The sequence below is a fragment of the Mandrillus leucophaeus genome, unplaced genomic scaffold (assembly GCF_000951045.1).
Source record: "Mandrillus leucophaeus isolate KB7577 unplaced genomic scaffold, Mleu.le_1.0 Scaffold673, whole genome shotgun sequence".
In the NCBI taxonomy this organism is placed as follows: Eukaryota; Metazoa; Chordata; class Mammalia; order Primates; family Cercopithecidae; genus Mandrillus; species Mandrillus leucophaeus.
Window position 1 is genome coordinate 1,459,506 of NW_012107286.1, and position 27,447 is coordinate 1,486,952.

Consider the following 27,447-nt stretch of genomic DNA (forward strand, 5'->3'; position numbering starts at 1 on the left):
AGCTTTTTCTCCTTCAATATTGAATTGGCTATTCTGGATCTTTTGATTTTCCATATAAACTTTAGAATCGGTTTGCCAGTATCCAGAAAATAATTTGTTTGGATTTTGCTTGGGATTGCATTGAATCTGTAAAGCATGTTGAAAAGACCTGACACCTTGATAATATTGAGTCGTCCTATCCATGAACATAGAATATATCTCCATTTACTTAGTTCTTGTTTTATTACTTTTATCAGAGTTTTGTAATTTTCTTGTATGTATTTTGTTAGATTTATACTTAAGTATTTCAGTGGGGGTTGCTAACATAAGTGGTATTGTGTTTTTAATTTCCATTTTCACTTATTCATTTCTGGTATATAGGAAAAAATGACTTTTTTATATTAATCTTGTATCCTAAAACCTTGCTGTAATTGCTTATTCATTTCAGGAGGTTTTTATGCTGACTTTTTTAGATTTTCAACATAAACAATCATGTCATCTGCGAACAAAGACATTTTTATTTCTTTCTTCTCTATCAGTATACCTTTTAAGTCATTTTTTGGTTTTACTGCATTAGCTATGACTTCCACTATGATAATGAAAAGGAGTACAGAGAGAGAACATCCTTGCTTTGTTTCTGATCTTAGCAGGAAGGCTTCTAATTTCTCATCATTATGTATTGTAACTGTAGGCTATTTTACATGTTGCTTATGAAGTTAAGGAAGCTCCCTTCTGTGGCTCATTTATTGAGAGTTGTTATCATGAAAAGAGGTTGAATTTTGTCAGATGTTTTCTCTGCATCTATTGATATGATCATGTCATTTTTCTCTTTTAGCCTATTGATGTGATGAATTATATTAATTTATTTCACCCATCAGTCACCACTCCTACATACAAATACTCTTCCTCAGGTTACTGGAATCCTACTTCTACTTAAAGACCAAGATTAAATGCTAAATCTACTAAGAACTGTACCCACTTTTCCAAAATGGAATTAATTTTCCCTCCTTGCTATTTCTACTTTATGTATTACTTTAATTTTGGCATTTGCCATATATTTTGTGTTTTTAAAAATATTTGTGTTTACATCTCCCACTAGTTTGAAACTCATTGATTGTACAACCTGGATTTTTTTCCACCTATAATAATCCTACAACACTTGGGGTTACTGGGAAAATGCTTGCATATAGCAGGGTCTCAATAAATATGAGTTGGATTGAATTCCATACTTAGATTTTTATTAAAACAACAATGACACTTTGGGAGGCCACAGCAGATGGATCACTTGAGGTCAGGAGTTCGAGACCAGCCTGGCCAAAATGGTGAAACCTCAGCTCTACAAAAAATACAAAACTTAGGCTGGGCGTGGTGGCTCACGCCTGTAATCCCAGCACTTTGGGAGGCCGAGGCGGGAAGATGACCTGAAGTCGGGAGCTCCAGACCAACCTAACCAACATGGAGAAACCCCATCTCTACTAAAAATACAAAAAATCAGCCAGCTGTGGTGGCACATGCCTGTAATCCTGGCTACTTGGGAGGCTGAGGCAGGAGAATAGCTTGAACCTGGGAGGCAGAGGTTGTGGTGAGCCAAGATCATGCCATTGCACTCCAGCCTGGGCAACAGGAGCGAAACTCCATTTCAAAAAATAAATAAATAAATAAGTAAACAAATAAATAATACAAAAATTAGCCTGGCATGGTGGCGGGTGCCTGTAATCCCAGCTACTTGGGAGGCTGAGGCAGGAGAATTGCTTGAACCCGGAAGGTGGAGGTTCAGTGAACTGAGATCTTGCCACTGCACTGCAACCTGGGTGACAGTGAGACTCCATCTCAAACAAACAAAAGCAAGTGATAACGAGAAGATTCTAAAGCCAATGCCCTTCAAAATTCACAGCTATCACTTTCCATAAATTTGTTATTTTAACTATCAAAATGTGTTTTCCTTACAATTCTAATATATGGCACTTGGTATGTAGCTAAATCTGACAAATCAATGTATGCATATTTTAAAACTTATTTAATACTGGAAACATGAAAGTTAACCAGAAAAATAAGCAGTCATCATTGATTAGCTATTCACTGATGTATAAAAATTATGGAAACATTTACATGTTCTTGTGAAAAGGTAGATGTACTTACTCTTTTTAAGAAATGCCCAATATTATACTAAGAAAAATCATATAAAGCTATTTTCTATGCAAACCTCAAACATTCAGTTGGTTTCAGGCAAACATGGATATTGAATTAAGGTAATGAAGATTCAAGACACCTTGTTTTTTGCATCTTTGTATCAAGGCATAAAATGATGAATAACACTTGATTTCTACACACAACTTTCCCAAGGTCTAGCAGGAACAATGAACCTGTATTGACTTCATTAAATGTGAGAACTTCTCCACTAGTGGTGTATTCTCTCTGGAAAGACCTGCAGTGTCTTCACAGAGAGGGTAATTTAAGCCTAACTTTGAAGGATACGTAGAATTTTGCCAAGCATGGAAGGAAAATAATTCCAGGTAGAGAAATGAAATGAACAAAGTACAGAGTCTTGAAAATGCTTGGTATGTTGAGAGCTATTCCGTACAGAGCTGATGGAGAATGATGCTGGAAAGGTTGTTTAAGGCAAGATTGTGAAGGTCCATGAAATCCATGCCAAGACATTTTTAAGTTGTACCATAGAAGATAGGGATCTATCTGAGGTTGTTTTAATCATCACAATGACCAAATCTTTTCTAAGTTTTTGACAGCTAATACCAAAAACATCATGGAGGATGAATTCACAGGAGCAGAAGAGTGAGGGTACCAACTAGCCAAGTATTGATCCTTCTGCTCCTCACCATCCATTCCCCGTCGTTCTCCAGGAACAGTCTGTAGCAGCCAAAAGGTTCCAGAAAAAAATAGACAAAAAATTCAGGGCCCTTCAATTAAATGGATAATTGGATTTCTTCCTCTTTTGTCTTAAAAAGAATATATCAAAAATGGTTATATTTATAAGAATCTCTTTGAAAATAGAGGAGTAAATAAGATGATACTTGTTCAATTCAGCAAATGTGGAGACCAACTATATGCAAATTCCATGCCAGAAGTTTGTGGGAGGATATACAGTCACTTAGTCATTCAACTAAAGTTTATCGAGAAACTACACTAATCTAAACAATATCCTTATTCTTGGGATACAACAAGAAACTAAAGGCATAGTTTTGCAGATCTTGATGCTTACATCTAGTAAGGACTTCAAATATTAACTAAATTATCCACACAAGTGCATAATTTTTTAAGTGGTATAAAAATTATGGAGGAATCTTGTAATCCTAGCACTTTGGGAAGCCAAGATGGGCGGATCACGAAGTCAGGAGATCGAGACCATCCTGGCTAACATGGTGAAACCCCGTCTCTACTAAAAGTACAAAAATTAGCCGGGTGTGGAAGCATGCCTGTAGTCTCAGCTACTCAGGAGGCTGAGGCAGGAGAATCGCTTGAACCTGGGAGGCAGAGGTTGCAGTGAGTCGAGATTGCGCCATTGCACTCTGGCCTGAAGACAGAGCGAGACACTGTCTCAAAAAAAAAAAAAAAAAAAAATGGAGGAATCTAATTAAGAGTTGCAAATAGCTATAAGACACTATTTCTGTCATTAGATACATTTTTTAAATATCAGAAACATGATTTGCAAATAGTTTCTCCCAATCTGTGGCTTGGTTTTTATTTTCTTAACAAGAAAGCAGCAAATTGAGGATTGTACACCTTGGGATGATGGAAGACGTGATCAACTAAGAATGTGGATCTGTGGAAAGGAAGCTTCTGATGGCATGATACAGCAAGCTACACAGGAAATAAAATCGAGAGACAGGTGGAAAGGGTTAACCCTGGAAAAGAAAGGTGGCACTTCTACCCTGGAAAGTGAAAAAGAAGTGTGTATGGGGGTAAGGGAGTATGAGAAGATAGGTGAAAATATACTATCATTTTGAGATAAAAGGGAAGGAACTGGAGTGAGTTTGTATTAGCTTCCATTTGAAGAAGAGGGAAAATAGATATTGGAAGCTTGAAAGATAGACATTTTTGGACCACTGCTATCTAAAATGAGCTAGGAAGTCTCCTGTGGAGGGGTAAATAATTAATGAGTAACTTCAGGGTCCAGTGGAGGGAAAACTCTAATCTTTCATGTGTGAGATCTGCAACCAGAAATCTGCAACATTCGAGTTGAAGAGAAGTCAATGAGTGACTGGATCTATTAGTCAGTGTCCTGGCAGGAAAATAGCACAGTCCAAAGAAGTGTGATTGGAGAGAATTTTTTGTTTTCATTTTTTATTAAAATAAACTTGCACAGTGTAGATGTTTATAATTTTAGTGAAGCCCAATTTATCAATTTTTTTTTCATGGATGGCATTGTTGGTGTTGCATATAAAAACTTATTTCCAAACCCAAGGGTATCTAGATTTTTTCCTATGTTATCTTCTGGAGTTTTATAGTTTTACATTTTACATTTAGATCTGTGATTTACTTTGAGTTAATATTTGTAAAAGCTTAAAGGTCAGTGTCTTGAGTCACTTTTTTTGCATGTGAATGTCCAATTGTTCCAGCACCATATGTTGAAAAGATATTCCTATCCTAAGAAATTTACAATCTAGTAAAGGGTATAAGGCCAGCACACAAATGAATGACTGAAATGACATTTAACTAAGATATCTGTCCTAAAGGATGTATAGAATTGTGCTGAGCAGTGTAAAAGAGGTGACATTTAAGGTGGATTGTGAAAAGTGAATAAGGTTTTATCATACAGATGGGGCTGAGGAGGAAATAACAGAAACAAAATGACAGGTGAAAAAAGCACAGGGATGTATAGTTTAAGAAACAGAAACAAGCCCAGTTAAGCTAAAGTGTAAAAGTGTACTTTCTGGCAAACACACTGGAAAGACAGATTGTGTAATGTTATGGAAGGCCTTGAATGAGTTTCATGTGATGAGTCATTGAACAAATATTTATTGAGGGCCTACTGCATGCCAGGCACTGTTACAGCTGCTGGGGATACAGCAGTGAACAATACAGGTACTCTGTCTTACTATTACAATAAAATCTAGATTGGTATTATATTAATTACAATCTAATAGGAGATGAAAGAGGACAAGGTAGAATGTGAGAGGTGATGAGGAGAACTGGCGGAGAAGCCAGTGGCTAAAAATAGAGCAGGAAAAGGGTGATGAGAAGTTCTGGAGAGAAGCCACTAATTCACAAGGGCTCACCAGGAAAAGACTCTGATTAATGTAATATTGAAAGAAGCCCATAGGAAGCAAGAAAGAGCTTTACAGGTATCAAAGAAAATGGCATTCCACTCAGAGGGAACAGCAAGTACCAAGGCTGTGAGGTAGAAGCATGCTTAACACATTCAGAAAACAGTAAGGAAGCCAATGAGGTTGGAAAGAATTGAGTAGGAGGGATATTAGAAACAGATAATGTTAGAGAAATAATAGGGGTGTTGAGGGAGGCACAGATGCACAAATCATATAGATCTCGTAGGCCATGGTACGGCGTTGGATATTCCTTTGAGTAATAATGGGAAGATCAGGAACTTTGAGCAGAGTAGTGACATGACGTGACTTATTTTCTTGAAGATCACTCTGGCTGCAGTGTTGGGAAGAGTGTCAGAAGGTAAAGGTGGCAGCAGGGAAATCTCTTGGGTGGCTGTTACAGCAGTGAGAAGAAATACAGTGGGGGGTGGTGGGGAGAAATGCCTAGCCCTAGTTAGAATTTGATGATAGAGGTGATGGAATTTGTATACAGATTGCATGAGGGGTGTGAGAAACAGAAGAGCCAACGATGTCTGTAACATCCTGAACAATCAGAAGAAAGGAGTCACCATTGACTGAGATAAAGAATCACAGAGAAGGAGTAGGTTTGGAGGCAGAGTATTTAGGAGCGTGGTTTTGGATCTGTCTGTCTCTGCAAGTGAATTATCACATAAGCATTTATATGCAGAAGTCTGGAGCTAGTAGTTATCAGTGAATGAGTGGTGTGTAAGGCTATGAAATAAGGAAGTGAATGTAGAGAAGATAACTTCAAGAACTGAAACTTGGGAGACCCCCACAATGTAACAGAAAGATAAGGAAAAAACAGAAAAAGATACTCAGACAGAGATGCCAGTGAGATAAGGAAGAGAATCAAGAGAGACTTACAGGAGACCAAGGCAAAGGTATTCAAGAAAGCCTTTGTTAAATGCTGCTGGTAGATTAGGTAAAATGAGGACTTAAAATTGACCATTAACAAAAGCTGCTTCCATAGTGTCAAGATGAAAGCCTGAAGAAACTAAGTATAAGCCAGGCGCGGTGGCTCACGCCTATAATCCAAGCACACTGGGAGGCCAAGGTGGGCGGATCACTTGAAGTCAGGAGTTCAAGACCAGCCTGGCCCACATGGTGAAACCCCGTCTCTACTAAAAATACAAAAAAAATTAGCTGAGCTTGGTGGCCACGCCTGTAATCCCAGCCGCTCAGGAAGCTGAGGCAGGAGAATCCCATGAACCTGGGAGGTAGAGGTTGCAGTGAGCCGAGATCGTGCCACTGCGTTCCAGCCTGGGTGACAGAGCAAGACTCATCTCCAAAAAAAAAAAAAAGTATACATAATTCTTTTGAGGATTTTTACTATAAAGCAAAGAAATAGAACAGCAGATGGAGGAAACTGGAAGTCAGGGGAGGGCAGTTTGTTGTTGTTTGTGGGATGGGTGATATAACAGAAAATTCAATGATGTAGGAATGAGAGAAAAAGCAGTGGGAATGATGTCCTTCCCTAAATGAGAGAGGACAGAAGCTATTATAGTAAACAAAAGGAGCAGTCGGCTTAGATAGGGGAAGGGGCAGTTTATTAATAGGCTTAAATTTCTAAGCAATAAGAAACCATTAAAGTTTTCTGAGTGAATGTTAAGATTCTTAATAACCCTCATAATCTATATATTCCTTCCCCTTCTACCAAGGGGCAAATCCAGATACTTAAGAGTATATCCAAAAATAGATACCAGAAATACAATTATCCTCAAAATAAAATGGATGTCCAGAAAAGTTTAAATAAACCATTGTGTTTCTCTCAGCAATTTCTTCAGCCTTTGTGTTAAATCAAGATCTTTATGCTGTTTTTGAAACTTGTTGAAATGTTTTACTTTGAAAATAAACTTTTTGGTACATGAAATCAATTTTTACACACATCTAACCTTCTGAAAATTTGTAATGTGATTTATTTTGTATTCCTGTTAAATTTTGCTGAATAATAATTAAAAATGACCATACCTTGACCACCAGTGGCCTAACACTACCTCCAACAAAATTAGGAATGTAATGAATTCAAACCCTTCAGACTCATCACCTTGTAACAGATTCGATCACACAGAAATTTAGAGGAAGCTTTAAAACAAATCATATAAAGATAGTTCTTAAAGGAAATTATGTACTATTGATCATCCATGAAGTAAATTCTGTAATTTGCATTTTTTTCCAATGGAAAGGAGTAAACAAACAGTAAAGATCAAATATATTAGAATATTTTCTGGTATGTTATCATTGAATTTAATAAACAGATTCACAGAGGATTTTCAGTGTCATATGTATCTAAAACTTACTTCTACTATGATCAGTAATCAGTTCTTAAATCAGAAAGCATTTTTCTCCACAGGCATGAACGTATTTACACCAAGAAAGGGAACTTCAACTGGTCTCTAATATCCAATCTGAAGGATGTAGATGATTTAGCAACCCTAGAAGTTTTGGATGAGGTAAGAATTTCAGTTGAATTAAATTTAGACATTGCAGATGTTTTGTTAATTTATAGAAAACATAAGTATTGGTAGAAGGGGAAGGAATATATAGATTATGATGGTTATTAAGAGTCTTAACACTCACTCTGCCCATTTCTTCCATCTGTAAGTCTCATGCTTTCTTTGTCTCTTAGCTTCCTATTATTTCTCTTATCTTCAGTTTTAATCTATATAACTCAAATTTACAGATCTTTCCAGCCTAGTGTTCATTTTTTTCTGATGCTCAACTGTCAGGGGTGAAGTCCTCGCAGTGTAAGTTGTTAGGCCACAGATCTTCCTTCTTTTTCATTATTTGTGGGAGTCTCAAAGATATGATTTATTGTATTCAAAGAGCAGTCAGCCCACTGTAACCACCATGTGGTGGCCTCCCCCTTTTTCCTCTCTTGTTTCAGCTCTCAGTGGCTGTACCAGAAACTCCAAATACCTCAACAGCCTGTCTGTTACCATGGTCAGTGTTCTTCCTCATGGGATCACAAAACCCTTGTTTCACACAGCTTATCTTTCAGGGGTATTGAATTCTGCTTGGAACTCCTTATTCTAATTATCTCAGAAGTATTTCAAACATTTTTTGTGAAGTTACAGATCCAAGCTATTAAATTCTAGTCTCAGCCTCCTTTCCCCTCACCCTTCTTTATTCCACAGTTCTTTATTCCACGTAGTCAGATCATTAGAGAAATAAATGCCCTCTTTTTAGGACTTCTGTCCTGCCTGATGAACACCTTTTTTATTTTTTTTACACTGCTGATACATGCCTGAGCATTTGACTCAGAAAGGTACCAATCAAGAGCTAAGTTCTGAATAGAGGTAGTCATTTGGTAAATTTAGGGTTGCATAAACAACTCAAGTACTTCCTCAGAATAATCTCAAGATCATCAAACATCTTGAAATCAAATCATGTTGGCAAGTCAGAGACTGCAGACACCTTTCTGAATTCTTACATATAAAATTTTTTAATAATGTGAATTCCTAGGCTTGTGGATTGCAAAGAAGTTTTCACTAGATCAATATATTAATATATTAAATGGTAGATTTGTTTCTGTTGTCTATGTTTTATTTTTAGTTTCTTTTTGGACCTAAGATATTTTGCTCCTCTCTTGTGTCATGTACTATAAATGGTGGTTTTCGACATTATCAACCCCAATTCCTTTGCTCAAATGACTTATCAACTATGAAAATTACGTTTAAAAATTTTTCACAGTACTTCATAAAGCCAAAAGTCTGGGGGGAAAAAAAAAAAAAAGGACTAGGACATTCCATAAAGCCACTGGATCACCTTGATTTGAAATTAAATCATGTTCACTCCATCTTCCCTTCCCTTTTCTCTTTACTTCGTTGTTAATCTTTACGTCACTTACTGCTATTACTTCTTCTCTTGAAAGCATTATATATTTAAAATTCCTGTGACATATAATATGTCCTCTGGAAAATGCAGGTAACAATGACATCCACCGTCTCAAAACCAAAAGAAATGCCTGTCAAGTGAATGAGTAGTTGCAAACCTGATGTTATATATTTTTTACTATCAATGTGTCTATTTTTCTAATCCTTGGTCCAGATTCCAGATGTTCTGTTTATTATTGTTTACTTTTTAAGTTGTAGTTGACCACAAATAATTTTTAAGAAGGAGAAATTATTTTATTTTATTGCAGAATACAGTCTCAGAGCAACTTGAGAAGTGTTATTCCAGAGATCAGATCTATATCTATGTGGGAGACATACTCATTGCTCTTAACCCTTTTCAGAGTCTGGATCTTTACTCCACAAAGGTATGTCATATGGGGTGCATTCTCTTACTTCATACACATAATTATACCTTCAGATACTTAAATTAATTTAAATGAATGCCAGAAAAATTTTATCCACTATTTTGAATAAACAGTTATATAATTGTTATTAAAACATAGAACTAGGAAAAGTAGAAGATGGAGTCAATCTGGGTGCAGTTTGTGGTCTTCCTTTCTCCAAATGTGTGTGCCAGAGTGTTTATTACATTCAGTTACTGGTAACGGATCTACATTAAATATTGTGTCACTAAACAGATGCCTTTAAAAGCATATACTTAAGTCTGCTTTAAAAGGTATGTACTTAATGTATGTCTGCCACTGAACCGAGTATGTGCATCAAAAGTGTAATTACATTGTTTATGTAGATAATACATACTTAATGGCTATAAAAATTGCCACTATGAGTTAAAAATTCCTTTTGATGTATTATTGGCTTCATTAATATCACACACATGTTTTATGAATATGAATATATAATTATCAACTATTCAACCCCTAATGGCTTAAATATAGAATACTATTCTGGAATTAAGCAAGGTTGTTTTTCATTTTTAATTGGACTCATTCTCTTCTGGCTATTTGTGTACTTCAGAAAATTATTTAATACTGTTCCTAATAGTTATTTTTGTGTGTGAAAAGTACATATCTCTGTCATCTTTTACCATCCTAAAATTTATAGGAATAACAGTAAATTTATGAGCCCTGACCTATGTTTCAGATGATTCAGGCTTTAGTGCAATCCTACTATCAATTCACTGTGTGATCGTGGACAAATCAAATGAGAGAATGTATGTTAAATGATGTGAAGGGAAAAAAATGGTGGTCATATGTGAGACATTATTATATCCAAGGAGCAGTTAACAAACTGAAACCTGATCGTCTTATTTTTAATGAATGCTTTCACTTAAGTAAATAATGGAATTTTGAAACCTTACGTTCTGCTTTGGAAGTACAATGCAGAATCTTTTAAATTACTTTGTGTCATATCGTATTTCTGGGCTGTTTTGTGTCAGGCTTTTATTTTACATAGTTATACATTTAGATATATGTGTAGTATGTGTGTAACATGTATGTAATGTTTTGGTGGTATAAAATGGCATTTTTATTTATACTCTGCTTTAAAAATTGGAGCTATATTTGTAAATAATTCAGGACTTAAAAACAAAAAAACAAAAAGCCCTACAAATGTATTCTTTTTAACCCTTAGCATTCCAAACTATATATTGGATCAAAGAGAACTGCCAGTCCTCCTCACATTTTTGCAATGGCTGACTTAGGATATCAATCTATGATAACATATAATTCAGATCAGGTAAGAAGAGTCTCCCATTCTTAGAAATTTACCTCATAGTTACTTAAATGTCACCTGAATTTTGAGGATAAGGTCTTCTCACAGTTTTCTTTTCTATGTGTAGTGCATTGTTATTTCTGGAGAAAGTGGTGCTGGAAAGACAGAAAGTGCTCATCTTTTAGTTCAGCAGCTGACAGTGCTTGGAAAGGTATAATTCATTTTTTTTTCTGTCTTATCAGAAATATTTGTTGAATTTCAGAACTTAATATAACTCATTAATATTCTCTAGTATCTCACATTTAATAATGTACAGAAATTTTAAAATACAGTTGTTATCCTTTGAGAGTTTAAAATAATGAGCAATATGAAAAGCATGTACTCTGTTTTGAGGGTTTTCTAACTTTTAGCACACTTATTAGCAAGGCTTATAAATGTGATTTTCATTCTTTTTAGTCCCAGTGCATTTATTGAATGCTTTCTTTACTTTTTCTCCTTTTGTTGCTAGCAGGTTAAAAGACAGTCAACATACAAAAATCAGTTGTATTTACATACTATATATGTATACTAGCAATGGTCAATTACAAATTGAATCTTAAAAGTGCCATTAACAATAAAGTAAAAAAACCATGACCTATGTAGATCTAAATATTATTATATATGTGCAAGATTTGTATGCTGAAAACTGAAAGAGTTAAAAGAAATAAAAGACCTAAATAAACGAAGAGGTGTATCATGATCATGGATTAAATGACTCAATATTATTAAGATGTCAGTCTTCCACAAATTGATCTGTAGATATAATGCAGTTATGATAAAAATCCAATCAGGATTTTTTTTTTTTTTGGTGGGAATTGACAAGGTGACTCCAAAATATATAATGAAAGGCAAGGGAACTAGAATAACCAAACAATCTTGAGAAAGAGCAAAGTTGGAGGATTCATACTACCTTATTTCCAGATTCGCTGTAAAGCTGCAATAGTCAAGACAGTGGGTCATTAAACAGAATAGAGAGGCTACTCGCATATGGTTTATTGATTTTTGACAAAGGTGTAAAATTCGTTAATTACGAAAGGTGGTCTTTTCAACAAATAGTGTTGAAATAATTGGATAGTCCCATACAAAAAAATTAACATCAATCTATACTCACATGTTATACAAATTTTTAACTCAAAATGCATCATAGATCTAAACATAAAACCAAAAGCCATAAAATTACTACAGGAAAACATAGGAAAAGTTTTTGTGATGTTGAGTTAGGTGAAAGAGTTCTTAGATTCAACCCAAAATGCATAATTTATAAATGGAAAAATTTGATTTTGTCAAAATTAAGAATGTCTGTTCTCTGATGACACTGTTACAAAAATGAAAACACAACCTACAGACTCAGAGAAAATATTTGCAAGGCACACAACTAATAAAGGACTTGAATCTAGAATATATGAAAAAAAAACTAATAAAACTCAATAAGAAATGAAATGACAATTTAAAAACAAACATAATGTTTGAACAGTCACTTCACCAAAGATGATTATGTATGGTACATAAACAAATGAAAAGTTGCTCAACATCAGTATCATTTGGGAATGCAAGTTAAAACCACAAGAAAACACTATTACAAAACTATTAAAATGACTGAAATGGCTAGCGTTTTTTAATCTAACAGTACCAAATACTGACAGAGATATGTGCATTACTCCATTCTCACACTGCTATAAAGAACTTTCCGAGACTGGGTAATTTATAAAGGAAAGAGGTTTAATTGACTCACCGTTTTGCATGACTGGGAGGCCTCAGGAAACTTACAATCATGGCAGAAGGTGAAGGGGAAACAAGGACCTTCTTCACATGGCAGCAGGAGAGAGAAGAGTGAGAGAAGGAGGAACTTGTCCAACACTTATGAAACCATCAGATCTTGTGAGAATTCACTCACTATCACGAGAACAGCATGGGGGAAACTGCCCCATAATCCAATCACCTCCCTCCCTTGACATGTGGGGATTACAGGTCCTTTCCTAGACATGTGGGGATTACAAATCAAGATGAGATTTTGGTGGAGGCATAGAGCCAAATGATATCAACATGTGTTACCGAAACACCAGGGGTTTGGTCTAGGTCCTGCTACTTGCTGCGCAGAAAGCCAATGACTGAGATGATGAGTATTGCCAAAGAAGTAGGTTTTAATCAGGTGTTGCACCCGGGAAATGGGAGCTGTCTCAAATCTATCTCTTTGATCAATTAAAACTAGGGGTTTACATAACAGGGAAGACATGTAAGAATGTATAAGAAGCCGGGCGCGGTGGCTCACGCCTGTAATCCCAGCACTTTGGGAGGCCGAGGCGGGCGGATCACAAGGTCAGGAGATCGAGACCATCCTGGCTAACACGGTGAAACCCCGTCTCTACTAAAAATGCAAAAAATTAGCCGGGCGAGGCGGCGGGCGCCTGTAGTCCCAGCTACTCGGGAGGCTGAGGCAGGAGAATGGCGTGAACCCGGGAGGCGGAGCTTGAGCCGAGATCGCGCCACTGCACTCCAGCCTGGGCGACTAAGCGAGACTCTGTCTCAAAAAACTAGGGAGAGACAAGGAAGCAATAATGATGAATGAGGGGTCTGCATCTTATTGTCTGGATGTGGTGATCTATGGAGTTTCAGTTCTTTGATACTTTTTTTTGACAGGCCTGAAGGTGGTTTCCTCAGGAGGGAAATCAGATAAAACAAACTGTAAAGTTCAAGCTTCAAGACCAGAAGGGTCAATTTTGCATGTTTATTTAAAGAAAAGAATCTATGGGACTATTGGGTTTCATATGGAGCAACTGTATTTCTGGTGAGAATGCAAAGTGGTACAGCCACTTTGGAAAACAGTTTGGATGTTTCTTATAAGCTACACTTACCATACAACCCAGCAGTTCTACTGCTATGTGTTTATCTGTGCTATGTGCCTTTCTGTATAGACTGTGAAAACCTTTACAGAAACCTATAAACAAAGATTTATAGAGACTTAATTTACAAACTCCAGAAAGTGGAATAAACAAACTATAGTATATTAATACAGTGAAATATTACTCAGCAATAAAAAGAAATAAACATTGAGTCAGGAGTTCAAGACCAGCCTGGGCAACATAGCAAGACCTCTATGAAAAAATTTAGAACTTAGCCAGGCATGATGGCACATGCCTACAGTCCCAGCTACTTGGGAAGCTGAAGTGGAAGGACTGTTTGAACTATGGAGGTCGAGGCTGCAGTGAGCTATGGTGGCACCACCGCACTCCAGCCTGGGTGACAGAGCAAGACCCTGTCTCAAAAAAAGAAAAAGAACAAACATTGATACAAGCAATAATGAATTCCATTAAATTATCGTTGGATGAGGCCAGGTGCTCTGGCTCACGCCTGTAGTCCCAGTACTTTGGGAGGCCGAGGCAGGCAGATCAAGAGGTCAGGAGATCAAGACCATCCTGCTAACATGGTGAAACCCCGTCTCTACTAAAAATACAAAAAATTAGCCGGGCGTGGTGGCAGGTGCCTGTAATCCCAGCTACTTGGGAGACTGAGGCAGAGAATGGCATGAACCTGGGAGATGTGAATGGTGTGAATCTGGGAGGCAGAGCTTGCAGTGAGCCAAAATCATGCCACCGCACTCCAGCCTGGGCAACAGTGCGAGACTCCATCTCAAAAAAAAAAAAAATTGTTTTTGGATGAAGCTCAAATGTATTATGCAAGTGGAAGAAGCATTATGCAAGTCGGGCACGGTGGCTCATGCCTGTAATCCCAGCACTTTGGGAGGCTGAGGTAGGTGGATCACCTGAGTCAGGAGTTCAAGACCAGCCTGGACAATATGGTGAAACCCCATCTCTACTAAAAATACAAAAATTAGCTGGGCATGGTGGCAGGTGCCTGTAATCCCAGCTACGCGGGAGGCTGAGGCAGGCAGAATTACTTGAACCTGGGAGGTGGAAGTTGCAGTGAGCTGAGATCGCACCACTGCACTCCAGCCTGGGCGACAGTGCGAGACTCCATCTCAAAAAAAAAAAAAAAAAAATTGTTTTTGGATGAAGCTAAAATGCATTATGCAAGTGAAGAAGCCAGAATCAAAAGACTGCATAATGTGTGATTCAGTTTACATGCCATTCTTGCAAATTTAAAACAGTACAGACAGAAACAGATCAGTGATTATCAGGAAATGGGGGTGGAGAGAGGGATTGACTGCAAAGAGTCACAAGACAATTTGGGGTGGTGAAGGAATTATGCTATATGTAGACTGTGTTGGGGGTAACATGATGGCACATGTAAAAACTCTCAGCGCTGTACAGTATAAAGGATGACTCTTACTGTATGTAAATTATACCTTAATTTTTTTAAAAAAGGAAGTTGAGGATAGACACTTTGATTTTCCAGGTAAAGATCTTACAATAAGATAAAATTGTACTTTAATGACGCTAATGGCCAAAAAAGAAAAAAAAATTGTTTACAATTTATGCCTGTAAAAAATTTTATTACGATCTACATAGTTATAATTTGCCATGTTAAAATTTTTGCCAATTCTGTGAGGAATCTTGCGTTACAAAACACCAATAGGTTGAAGGTTAAACCTAATCTGTCTATAAAAGATTGAGGCTGCACAGTTCAAAACAACTGCTTAATTGAATTTAATTCACTATTGTAAAAGGGGTTGAGTTTTTTATTTGATTCTCCACTTGGTCACTGTTGGTGTAGAGAAGAGCTACTGATTTGTGTACATTTATCTCATATCTGGAAACTTTGCTGAATTCTTTTATCAGTTCTAGGAATTTTCTGGAGGAGTACTTAGGGTTTTCAAGGTAAATGATCATATCATCAGCAAACAGTGACAGTCTGACTTTCTTTTTACTGATTTGGATGCCCTTTATTTCTTCCTTTTCACTGATTGCTCTGGCTAGGACTTCCAGTGCCATGTTGAAGACAAGTGGTGAGAATGGGGATCCTTTTCTTGTTCCCATTCTCAGAGGGAATGCTTTCAACATTTCCCCATTCAGTATTATGTTGGCTGTGGGTTTGTCATAGATGGCTTTTATTACGTTAAGATGTGTCCCTTGTATGCCAATTTTGCTGAGAATTTTAATCATAAAGGGATGCTGGGTTTTGTCAAATGCTTTTCCTGCATCTGTTGAGATGATCATGTGATTTTTGTTTTTAATTCTGTTTATGTGGTGTATCACATTTATTGACCTGCATATGTTAAACCGTCCCTGCATCCCTGGTATGAAACCCATTTGATCATGGTGGATTATCTTTTTGATATGTTGTTGGATTCAGTTAGCTAGTGTTTTGTTAAGGATTTTAGCATCTTTGTTCATCAAGGATATAGGTCTGTAGTTTTCTTTTTTGGTTATATCCTTTCCTGGTTTTGGTATTAGGGTGATGCTGGCTTCATAGAATGAATTAGGGACAGTTCCTTCTTTCTCTATCTTGTGGAATAGTGTCAAAAAGGTTGGTGCCAATTCTTTAACGTCTGGTAGAATTCGAGAATTCAGCTGTGAATCCATCTGGTCCTGGACTTTTTTTTTTTTTTTTGGTAATTTTAAAATTACAATTTCAATCTTGCTGCTTGTTATTCGTCTGCTCAGAGTATTTAATTCTTCCTGATTTAAGCTACAAGGGTTGTATTTTTCCAGAAATTTATTCATCTCTTCTAGGTTTTCTAGTTTATGTGTGTAAAGGTGTTTATAGTAGCCTTGAGTGGTCTTTTGTATTTCAGCGATGTCAGTTGTAATATCTCCTGTTTCATTTCTGAATGAGGTTATTTGAATTTTTTCTGTTCTTTTCCTGGTTAATCTTGCTAATGGTCTATCAATTTCATTTATCTTTTCAAAGAAACAGGTTTTTGTTTCATTTATCTTTTGTGGGGTTTTTTGTTTGTTTGTTTCAGTTTCGTTAGTTCTGCTCTGATCTTGGTTATTTCCTTTCTTCTGCTAGGTTTGGGTTTGGTTTGTTTTGTTTCTCTAGTTCCTTGAGGTGTGACCTTAGAATGTCAGTTTGTGTTCTTTCAGTTTTTTTTTTTTTTTTTTTGACATAGGCATTTAGGGCTATGAACTTTCCTTTTAGCACCGCCTTTGCTGTATCCTAGAGGTTTTGATAGGTTGTGTCATTATTTTTGTTCAGTTTGAAGAACTTTTTAATTTCCATCTTGATTTTGTTTTTGACCCAGTGCTCATTTGGGAGCAGGTTGTTTGATTTCCATGTATTTGCATGGTTTTGAAGGTTTCCTTTGGAGCTGATTTCCAGTTTTATACCTTCTGATCTGAGAGAGTGCTTGATATAACGTCAATTTTCTTAAATTTATTGAGGCTTGTTTTATAGCTTATCATACGGTCTGTCTTGGAGAAAGTTCCATGCATTGTTGAATAGAATGTGTACTTTGTGGTTGTTGGATGAATGTTCTGTATGTATCTGTTAAGACTATTTGTTCCAAGATGTAGTTTAAATCCATTGTTTCTTTGTTGACTTTCTGCCTTGATGACCTGTCTAGTGCTGTCAGTGGAGTATTGAAGGCTCCCACTATAATTGTGTTGCTGTCTATCTCATTTCTTAGGTCTATAGTAATTGCTTTATAGATCTGCGATCTCCAGTGTTAGGTGCATATATGTTTAGGATTGTGGTATTTTCCTCTTGGACAAGGCCTTTTATCTTTATATAATGTTCCTCTTTGTCTCTTTTACAGTTTGTTTTGTCTGATATAATAATAGCTACTTTGCTGGCTTTTGGTGTCCATTTGCATGAAATGCCTTTTTCCACCCCTTTACTTTAAGTTTATGTGAGTCTTTATGTGTTAGGTGAGTCCCCCGAAGGCAGCAGATAGTTGGTTGTTGAGTTCTTATCCATTCTGCAATTCTCTATCTTTTAAGTGAAGCATTTAGGACATTTACATTCAACGTTAGCATTGAGATGTGAGGTACCGTTGCATTCATCATGCTATTTGTTTCCTGGTACTTTAGTTTTTGGTTTTGTTTCTGCTTTTAATTTGTATTTTTGTTTCATAGGTCCTGTGTGATTTATGCTTTAAAGAGGTTCTGTTCTGATGTGCTTCCAGGATTCATTTTAAGATTTAGAGCTCCTTTTAGCAGTTCTTATAGTGGTGGCTTGGTAATGGCAAATTCTCTCAGCATTTGTTCATCTGAAAAAGATTGTCTCTTTCCTTCATATATGATGCTTAGTTTTGCTGGATACAAAATTCTTGGCTGATAATTGTTTTGTTTCATTAGGCTGAAAATAGGGCCCCAATTCCTTCTAGCTTGTAAGGTTTCTGCTGAGAAATCTGCCATTAATCTGTAGGTTTTCCTTTATAGGTTACCTGGTGTTTCTGTCTCACAGCTCTTAAGATTCTTTCCTTCATCTTAACTTTGGATAACCTGATGAGATGACAGTGTGCCTAGATGAAGACCTTATTGTGATGAATTTCCCGGGTGTTCTTTGTGCTTCTTGTATTTGTATGTCTAGGTCTCTAGCAAGGCCAGGGAAATTTTCCTTGATTATCCCCACAAATATATTTTCCAAGCCTTTAGAATTCTCTTCTTCCTCAGGAACAGCGATTATTTTTAGGTTTTGTTGTTTAACCAAAGTAATCCCAGACTTCTTGGAGGCTTTGTTCATATTTTCTTATTCTTGTTCTTTTTTCTTTGTCTTTGTTGGATTGGGTTAATTTGAAGACTTGGTCTTTGAGCTCTGAATTTCTTTCTTCTACTTGTTCAGTTATATTGCTGAGACTTTTCACAGTATTTTGCATCTCTAAAAGTGTATCCAAAGTTTCCCAAATTTTTGATTGCTTTTTCTTTAAGTTATTTATTTCCTTGAATATTTCTCCCTTCACTTCTTTTATCATTTTTCAGATTTCTTTGTATTGAGCTTCACCTTTCTCTGGTCCCTCCCTGATTAGCTTAATAACTAGCCTCTTGAATTCTTTCTCAGGTAAATCTTTTTTGTTTGTTTGTTTGTTTTCAGTTCAGATCCATTGCTGGTGAACTAGTGTGATTTTTTGTTGTTGTTGTTGGGGGGTGTTGCAGAGCCTTGTTTTGTCATATTACCAGGGGTGGTTTTCTGGTTCCTTTTTATTTGAGTAGGCTCTGTCAGAGGGAAAGTCTAGGGCTGAAGGCTGTTATTCAGATTCTTTTGTCCCACAGGGTGTTCCCTCGATGTAGTTCTCTTCCTCTTTTCTATGGATGTGGCTTCCTGTGAGCTGAACTGCAGTGATTGCTGTCTCTCTTCTGGGTCAAGCCACCCAGCAAGTCTGCCCAGCTCCGAAATACTACTGGGTGTTGTCCACACAGAGTCCTATGATGTCAACTGTCTATGGGTCTCTCAGCCATGGATACCAGCACCTGTTCTGGTGGAGGTGATGGGGGGAGTGCAGTGGACTCGATGAGGGTTCTTAGCTTTGGTGGTTTAATGCTCTATTTTTGTGCTGGTTGACCTCCTGCCAGGAGGTGGCACTTTCAGAAAGTATCAGCTGTGGTAGTATGGGGTGGAACCGGCCGTGAGTGGGGCCCTAGAACTCCCAAGATTATATGCCCTTTTTTTTCTGCTACCAGGGTAGGTAGGGAAGGACCATCAGGTGGGGGCAGGGCCAGGTGTGTCAGAGTTCAGACTCTCCTTGGGCGGGTCTTGCTGTGGCTGCTGTGTGGGATGGGGGTGAGATTCCCAGGTTCCTGGAGTTGGGTACCTAGGGGGATTATGACTGCTTCTGCTGAGTCATGCAGGTTGTCAGGGAAATGGAGGAAAGCTGGCAGTCAAAGGCCTCACCCAGCTCCCACGCAAACTGAAGAGTGGATCTCACTCCCACCATGCCCCCGCAACAGCTGAGTCTGTTTCCAGGCAGAGGGTGAAATGGGCTTGAAAACCTGCCCCAGGCTATCCTCCTCCCAGCTGCAAAAGAAAAGTGCTTGGCTCTTCCCCTGCTTGTGGAGTCTACACACCAGATTTGCACGCTCCCCCGAGTTCTGGCCAGGCTTCTTGCCAGGTCAAACTGTTACAAAGTTCAGCTAAAGATTTCCTTATCCCCGTGCAGTTTTACCCTCTGCTCCTCTGGCCACCCTCCCCTTGGATCCCTGTGGTGCCAGGCAGGAGTGGCCTGCTAGGGGACCCAGGAAGCTCCCAGGGTTTTCCTGCTGCTTCCTCTACCCCTATATTTCGCTTGGCTCTCCAAATGGATTCGGTTCCATGTAAAGTCAGAAACTTCTCCCACCTTCAGCTTCTCAGCTTCTCCAGTGGGGATGTGTGTTCAGGAGAAGAGGGTCTTCTTCTCCCACTTCTGCAGTTGGGGCACTCACAGTATTTGGAGGGTCTCTCAGGTCCTGCGGGAGTGGTCCACTTCCTTCAGAGGGTCTGTGGGTCCTCTTGAGATTGCTGGTTTGTTCTTGCATTAATCTGGAGCTAAAATTCACAGTGCAAGCCTCTGTACGCTGCCCTGTCTGGAGCTGCAATCCAGTCTTGTCTCCCATCTGCTATGATGATTGACCCTTCCTGGGATTGTTTTTTTCTATTTCTGTGAAGAATGCCTTGGGATCTTGATAAGGATTGCACTGATTCTGTATATTTGGGTAGTATGGATATTTTAACAACATTAATTCTTCTGATCCCTGAGATATATTTTCATTTATTTGTGTCTTCCTCAACTTCTTTCATCACTGTTCTACAGTTTTCAGTGTATAGATCTTTCACCTCCTTGGTTAAATTTATTCCTAATGTTTTATTTTTATGCTTGTGTTAATGGGATTGCTTTCTTGATTTATTTTTCAGTTAGGTTATTATTTATGTATAAAAATGTTACTTACTTTTATATGTTGATTTTGTATCCTAAAATTCTATTGAGTTATTACTTCTAACATTTATTTTGTGGGATATTTGGGGCTTTTTACAGGTAGGATCATGTAATCTGCAAATGCAGTAGTCTCCACTTATCCCCACAGGGGATATGATCCAAGATACACTTGTGGTTGCCAGAAACTGCAGATAATATCAAGCCCTATATATACTGTTTTTTCCTAAACATCCCTATGATAAAGTTTAAATTATAAATTAGGCACAATACAAGATTAACAACAATAACTAAAAATAAAATATAACACTATACTGTAATGAACATCATATGAATATGATCTCTCTCTCTCTCTCTCTTTCAAAATACCTTAGTGTCACTTGTTTTAGGGGATCCCTTGCTGACTTCTTTGTGTAGGCTCAATGCTTTCTGGTTCAACCACTGACACCAATCAGAAAACATTTTCTGTTCATGTCTTCCACCCACAAATGTAACGCCTTCTTATCTTAACTAAGTACTGATCATGCACTATGACTATGACTTTTGCAATATGATATGTGACGGTAAAACTAGCACAAGTTTCTTTTTCCTTCTTCACAATTTAACAGATAGTAGACCTCAACATACAATATTTTTTCTTCCCTTATGAAGTCAAGAACTTTCACCTTTTCACTTCAAGCAGGCAAATATAGTTTCTCTTTGACATATTCAAATTGTCAGCATCACTACTCTTGTGCTTTGGGGCCATTAAGTAAAATAAAGATTATTTGATGGCCAGAACTGTGATACTGTGACAGCTGATCTGATAACTGAGAGGGCTACTAAGTTGGCTGACAGGTGGGTAGCGTATACAACGTGGATACGTTGGGCAAAGGAAGAATTCACTTTCCAGGTGGGACAGAATGCGGTGGCACAGATTTAATCACACTACTCAGAATGGCATGCAATTGAAAACTTAGAAATTATTTATTTCTGGAATTTTTCATTTAATAGTTTTAGACCATGGTTGACTGCAGGTCAACTTCTTCCTTTCTGATTTGGGTGCCTTTTATTTCTTTATCTTGTCTGATTGTTCTTATTAGTACTTCCAGTACTATGTTGAATAGAAGTGATAAGAGTGGGTATTTTTTTGCGTTGTAATAGATACTATTGGAAAAGCTTTTAGTTTCTCCTCATTGATTATAATGTTAACTGTGGATTTTTCATACATTCCCTGTATTATGTTGAGGAATTTTCTATACCTAAACTGTTGAGAGTCCACATCAAGAAAAGATGTTGTGGTATCTTAAATGGTCTTCTATAACTCATACATATGATGTAGATTATTCTGTGGTTGAAAAATGTTAAAAATTGTGTCTTTTCAAGGTAAAGAAACCTATTACCACTTTGCCTAATATTGCTTTTCTATTGCCTAAGAAAATGTTATATAATTGTAGGTAGCTCCTGTATTCTTTGGGAATGAAAATGGTTATGCCAAAGAATACTTCATTCCTTCCAAAATGTCCTTTTTCTTCCTGCGGAATACCGCTACTTAGTGGAAATCACAGCAAGACCAGCAATTTCTAGATAGTTCATAAAAATCTGGGACATTCTGTCAATAGAAAAATAAATAGCTATAGAAAGGCCTCTTATGAGTTATACCTTAGTAAATGCTTTTCTTTTTGTAATCTCATAGGAAAATGGAATACAGCTTCCACTTTTAAAATTAAAAAAAGAAGGGGTGTTGGACTTTGTCAGATACTTTTTCTGCATCAATTGAGATGATTATGTGGTTTTTATCTTTGACTCTGTTAATATGTTGAATCACATTGTTTGATTTGCATATGTTAAGCTAGATTTGCATGCCAGGGATAGATTTTGCTTGGACATAATATATAATCTTTTTAATGTGTTATTGGATTTGGTTTGCTAATATTTTATTGAGAATTTTTGCATCAGTGTTCATCAGAGAAACTGGCCTGTAGTTTTCTTTTCTTGTGATACCTTTATCTGGCTTAGGTAGTAAAGTAATGCTGGCCTCATAAAGTGTAGTTGAAAGTATTCCCTCTGGCTCTATTTTTTATTATTTATTAATTTGCTTTTCTTAGAGACAGAGTCTCACTCTGTCACCCAGGCTGGAGTACAGTAGCATAATCATAGCTCACTGCAGTGTCTGAACTCCTGGGCTCAAGTGACCCTCCTGCTTCAGCCTTCCCAGTAGCTGGGACTACAGGCATGTGCCAGTGCACTGGGCTAATTTTATAATTCTTTGTTCAGATGAGGTCTTATTTTGTTGCCCAGGCTGGTCTCAAACTCCTGGCTTCAAGCTGTCTTCCCACCTTGGCCTCCCAAAATGCTGAAATTACAGACATGAGCCACACTGTGCTTGGCCTAGCTCTACTTTTTAGAAAAGTTTAAGAAGTATTGGTATTGATTTTCTTCCAATGTTTGGTGGAATTCAGCTGTGAAGCCACCTTATCCTAGGCTTTTCTTTGTTAGAGGGTTTTGATTACTTCTTCAATTTCTTTATTTGTTTTTGGTCTGTTCAGGCTTTCTAATTCTTTCTGACTCAATTTTGGTAGGTTATATTTTTCTGAGAATTTATCTACTTCCTCCAGGCTACCCAAATTGTTTATAGATAATTGTTCATAATAGTCCCTATGATCCTTTTTATTTCTGATACGTCTGTTGTAATTTCTCTACTTGCATTTATTATTTTACTTATCTTAGTCATCACTCTTATTTTCTTAGACTAGCTGAGGGTTTGTCAGTCCTGTTTTTTTCAAAAGCAAAACTCATAGTTTTATTGATTCTTTTTATAGTTTTTCCTTTCTCTATTTGATTTATTTTTGCTCAGGTTTTGATTTTTTTTCCTTTCTTCTGCTAATTTTGACTTTAGCTTTTTCTTCATTTTTTAGTTCCTCGAGGCATAATGTTAGACTATTTATTTTGGAGCTTGCTTCTTTTTTAACATAGGAATTTATTGCTACAAACCTCTCTCTTAGAATTGCTTTTGCTACATTCCATAGGCTTGTTATGTTGTATTTTCCTTGTGGTTTGTCTCAAGGTATTTTTTACTTTCCCTTTTACTTTCTTCTTTGACCAATTGGCTGTTCAGCAGTACATTGTTTAATTTCCACATAGTTGATCATCTGTGGTGCTAGGAGGTGCTCCTGCTTAGGTGTGCCAGAGGCTTGGAGCCCCAGGGTGCAAAGTACCACCTCACCTGTGATGTGTGGTGGCAGCAACTACTTCAGTGTTCAGGAGGCCTGAGGCCCTCTGAGGGTGGGGTGCTGCCTCAGCTCTGGTGCAAGGGAGCTCCCTCAGCCAAGCTCAGAGCCTGTGAGGACTGCAGGATTCTCCAGTAGCAATGACTGCAAGTGTGAACAGTAGTGAGAGAGGTTGCTGGGGGTATCTTGCTTACCTTTTCCTTGCAGGGAGCTGTCCTTCCTTGCTGGTTGTGAGCTGATCCCCACTTGGGGCATGATGTGGTAAAGGTAAGGTGTTTCCTTTCCTTCTCTATGTGGCCATCCTGGGTTTCTGTGCTCTACAGGATTTCTACTGGCTGCTTTTTTGCTGTTCTCCACCGTGCTCCTTTAGTTATTTTGGTTTAAATGTACTTGTTTACTCATTTGAAGGTAGCGGGGGGCTTGAAGGTGTATTATGCATTCTCACACTGCTATAAAGAGCTACTTGAGACTGGGTAATTTATAAAGAAAAGAGGTGTAATTGACTCACAGTTCCACATGGCTGGGAAGGCCTCAAAAAAACTTACAATCATGGGCAGAAGGTGAAGGGGAAGCAAGCCCAGCAAAGCAGGAGAGAAAGAAAGAGGGAGCAAAGGGAGAAATGCCACTTTCAAGCCATCAGATCTCATGAGAACTCAGTCCTTATCACAAGAAGAGTGAGGGGGAAAATCCACCCCCATGATCTAATCATCTCTCACCAGGCCCTCTCCCCTGACACATGGAGATTACAATTTGACATGAGATTTGGGTGGGGACACAGAGCCAAACCATATCAGAGGGAGAGCACTAGGAGCTTCTGGCCAACCATCTTGATGTCACTTCTAATTCATTTTCAAAATGATGAGTAGGAAGAATTCCATGTTCCTGTTAAAAACTAATTGAGCGCGGTGGCTCAAGCCTGTAATCCCAGCACTTTGGGAGGCTGAGACGGGCGGATCACGAGGTCAGGAGATCGAGACCATCCTGGCTAACACGGTGAAACCCCGTCTCTACTAAAAAAAAAATACAAAAAACTAGCCGGGCGAGGTGGCGGGCGCCTGTAGTCCCAGCTACTCGGGAGGCTGAGGCAGGAGAATGGCGTGAACTCGGGAGGCGGAGTTTGCAGTGAGCTGAGATCCGGCCACTGCACTTCAGCCTGGGCGACAGAGTGAGACTCCGTCTCAAAACAACAACAACAACAACAACAACAACAACAAAAACTAATTGAGTGGTTTTAATATGTTCTATCAGAAGTCTTGACCCAGTGGCTTAATATAACCTCTACTTAGCAGACTTGTGACCCTCTCGGGAGTGGAAGAGCCAGGAGAGACCTAAAAAAAAGGTGGCGCTACCCCAGGTGTCTCATCTCAGCCTTTTCTTCCCCCTTGCCCATCAACCACTCTCTCCTTCTAGAAGTATCATTTTAAAAGGTTTTGACAATGGTGAGATAAGATTTAATGTGGGGCACGGGGACAGTGAGGCATAGCATATTATCCTGGTGTAGAGGAGCTGAATACCTGAATGAATTTACTCACAGGTCTTTGCTATTCTGTCCTGATCTGCGGGCTGATAGAGGTTCTCATCAGTGATAAATTAATTGTGTGTGAATGTGGTTCTGTAGATGTCAGCAAACTCCTTAATCTAATCTCTTTGTCTTGTTTTAGATTAATGTTAATTGGGGATGGGTATATATGTATTTTCAGATTCCTACCCTTATCACATCTTATCTTGTTTTAACTTATGTCCTTGATAAGGATTTACCAGATGGAAAAACGAGGTGTTTGGTAGATAGAACTTACCTTTGAAATATGCAGTCTTCCAAATCTTACTAAGCAGGTCACTGCTATTCAATATATGCCAATGAAAATGTTATCTCACCTTTTTCATGGGTGCAAGGCCAGCCCAAAACATTTTAAAAGAGCCAAGTTCATCCCCCAAATTACTATGCTCTTCTCTCACCCCTTATTGCCTCTTTTATAAGATACTCAAAGTTCTTACGCAGCCTGAAAACTTCATTGTGAATGCCCCCTCCAACCCACTCAAATTCTAATGTAGCCTGTGTTCCAGAAATAGCTTCCACTGTTCTCCCTCGACATAGAAAATTTGCAATAAGTCTAACATACTTGATCTTGGTAAAGTATTAAGGTAGGTATTACACTGAAAATAATCTACTTCAGCTAACTTCTGCCAAGTTGTGAATAACTAATACCTCCCTATACCTCGGGGGGCAGAGGTTGGAATGCCTTTGTAAAAGTGATTGGCTATTAACCCAAATAAATTTCTACTCAGTAGAATTTCAACTAAAGTGGTAAAAAAGAAACATGGAACATACTTCTTTGAGAAGAGGAGCATAAGAGATGGGGAAGAAATAGAGGTAGAGCCATGTAAGCCTGCTAACCTTGACCTGGTTTCCACACCTCCCATTCATACTTCCGAGCTGTTCTCACTTTTCGTAATTATTCCCTTCTCTCTGCTTCTGAATTAATGAGTTATCTTTCCTCTCTTAGTTTCAGGGTTAGCAGCTTCTGTGGAAGCAAGTAAAGTGGTTCTGGCTTTGGGGACTATTTGGATGGGGGCCCAGGCAGGTAGAGGAGGAATAACAGAATGACAAGTGTACTTCAATGTGCATAGGCTGCTTATAAATTATCTTTGTAAATCAGGCGGAACTGCATTTGAATAGAAAAGTATAGAATATCTCCTTGTCCTTTTTTAAGAAAACAAGTGAGTGAATCCACGTATGGGAGGGCGAAAATAGACCAGGATGTAACATCTGCCAATATATCAGGAACATGCTTTTGTATGTTTATGTCTACATAAAGTGCTTACCAAAGAAGAGACATTTCATTATATACCAAGTTAATTTTTTATGTTTTTAAAAATATCTTAATATTTTCTCTTTAGGCTAATAACAGAACCTTGCAAGAGAAGATTTTACAAGTAAACAATTTGGTAGAAGCCTTTGGCAATGCCTGCACTATTATAAATGACAATTCTAGCCGATTTGGAAAATACTTAGAAATGAAATTCACCTCTTCTGGAGCTGTAGTGGGAGCACAGATTTCTGAATATCTCCTGGAAAAATCCCGAGTTATCCACCAAGCTATGTAAGTTTATTTCAAACCTCTCCTATTTTGGAGGAAGCAGAAGCAAACATAATGCTTTAATAGTAAAATGTCTTTCTCATTCAATAAAATTTTGTTTATCACCTACTATATGCAAAGCACTTACCATTGAGAATGAAGAGATCCATCAGCACTGTCTTACTCTCAAATATATGTAACATTCAATAGAAGAATTAATAAATAACCTAAAATTTGTGCTGCCAGATAGAAAGCCTAAGCCCATCATAGAGGTACTAACAGCATAAATTAGAGACCGTTCTGACATAGCAGAGAATATATTTATCTATACAAAATTAATGTGAAATTTAATTCGAAATAACTGAATGCTTTTCTCTTTTAAATGCTAGCATATATAAATAGACATTTGTATTAATTCTATTCTTCCTATGTTTATACACAAGGGGCCAAATAAAAGATTCAAGAAGGAGCTTTATCGTATTGACCTTTTATTGCTGACTGATTTTAGCCATCAATACTCTTCATAATGCTTTG

At 37.7% G+C, this 27,447-nt stretch overlaps 1 protein-coding gene across 1 annotated transcript in view; it reads left to right on the plus strand.

The window, feature by feature from the left end:
• Window positions 1-27,447, plus strand: part of MYO3A (myosin IIIA) — a 259,578-nt gene that overhangs the window by 118,005 nt on the left and 114,126 nt on the right. The window contains exons 11-15 of the mRNA XM_012002014.1: window positions 7,630-7,729; window positions 9,421-9,537; window positions 10,763-10,867; window positions 10,971-11,054; window positions 26,735-26,937. Coding sequence (XP_011857404.1) covers window positions 7,630-7,729; window positions 9,421-9,537; window positions 10,763-10,867; window positions 10,971-11,054; window positions 26,735-26,937 — 609 coding nt within the window. The remainder of the gene's footprint in view (window positions 1-7,629; window positions 7,730-9,420; window positions 9,538-10,762; window positions 10,868-10,970; window positions 11,055-26,734; window positions 26,938-27,447) is intronic.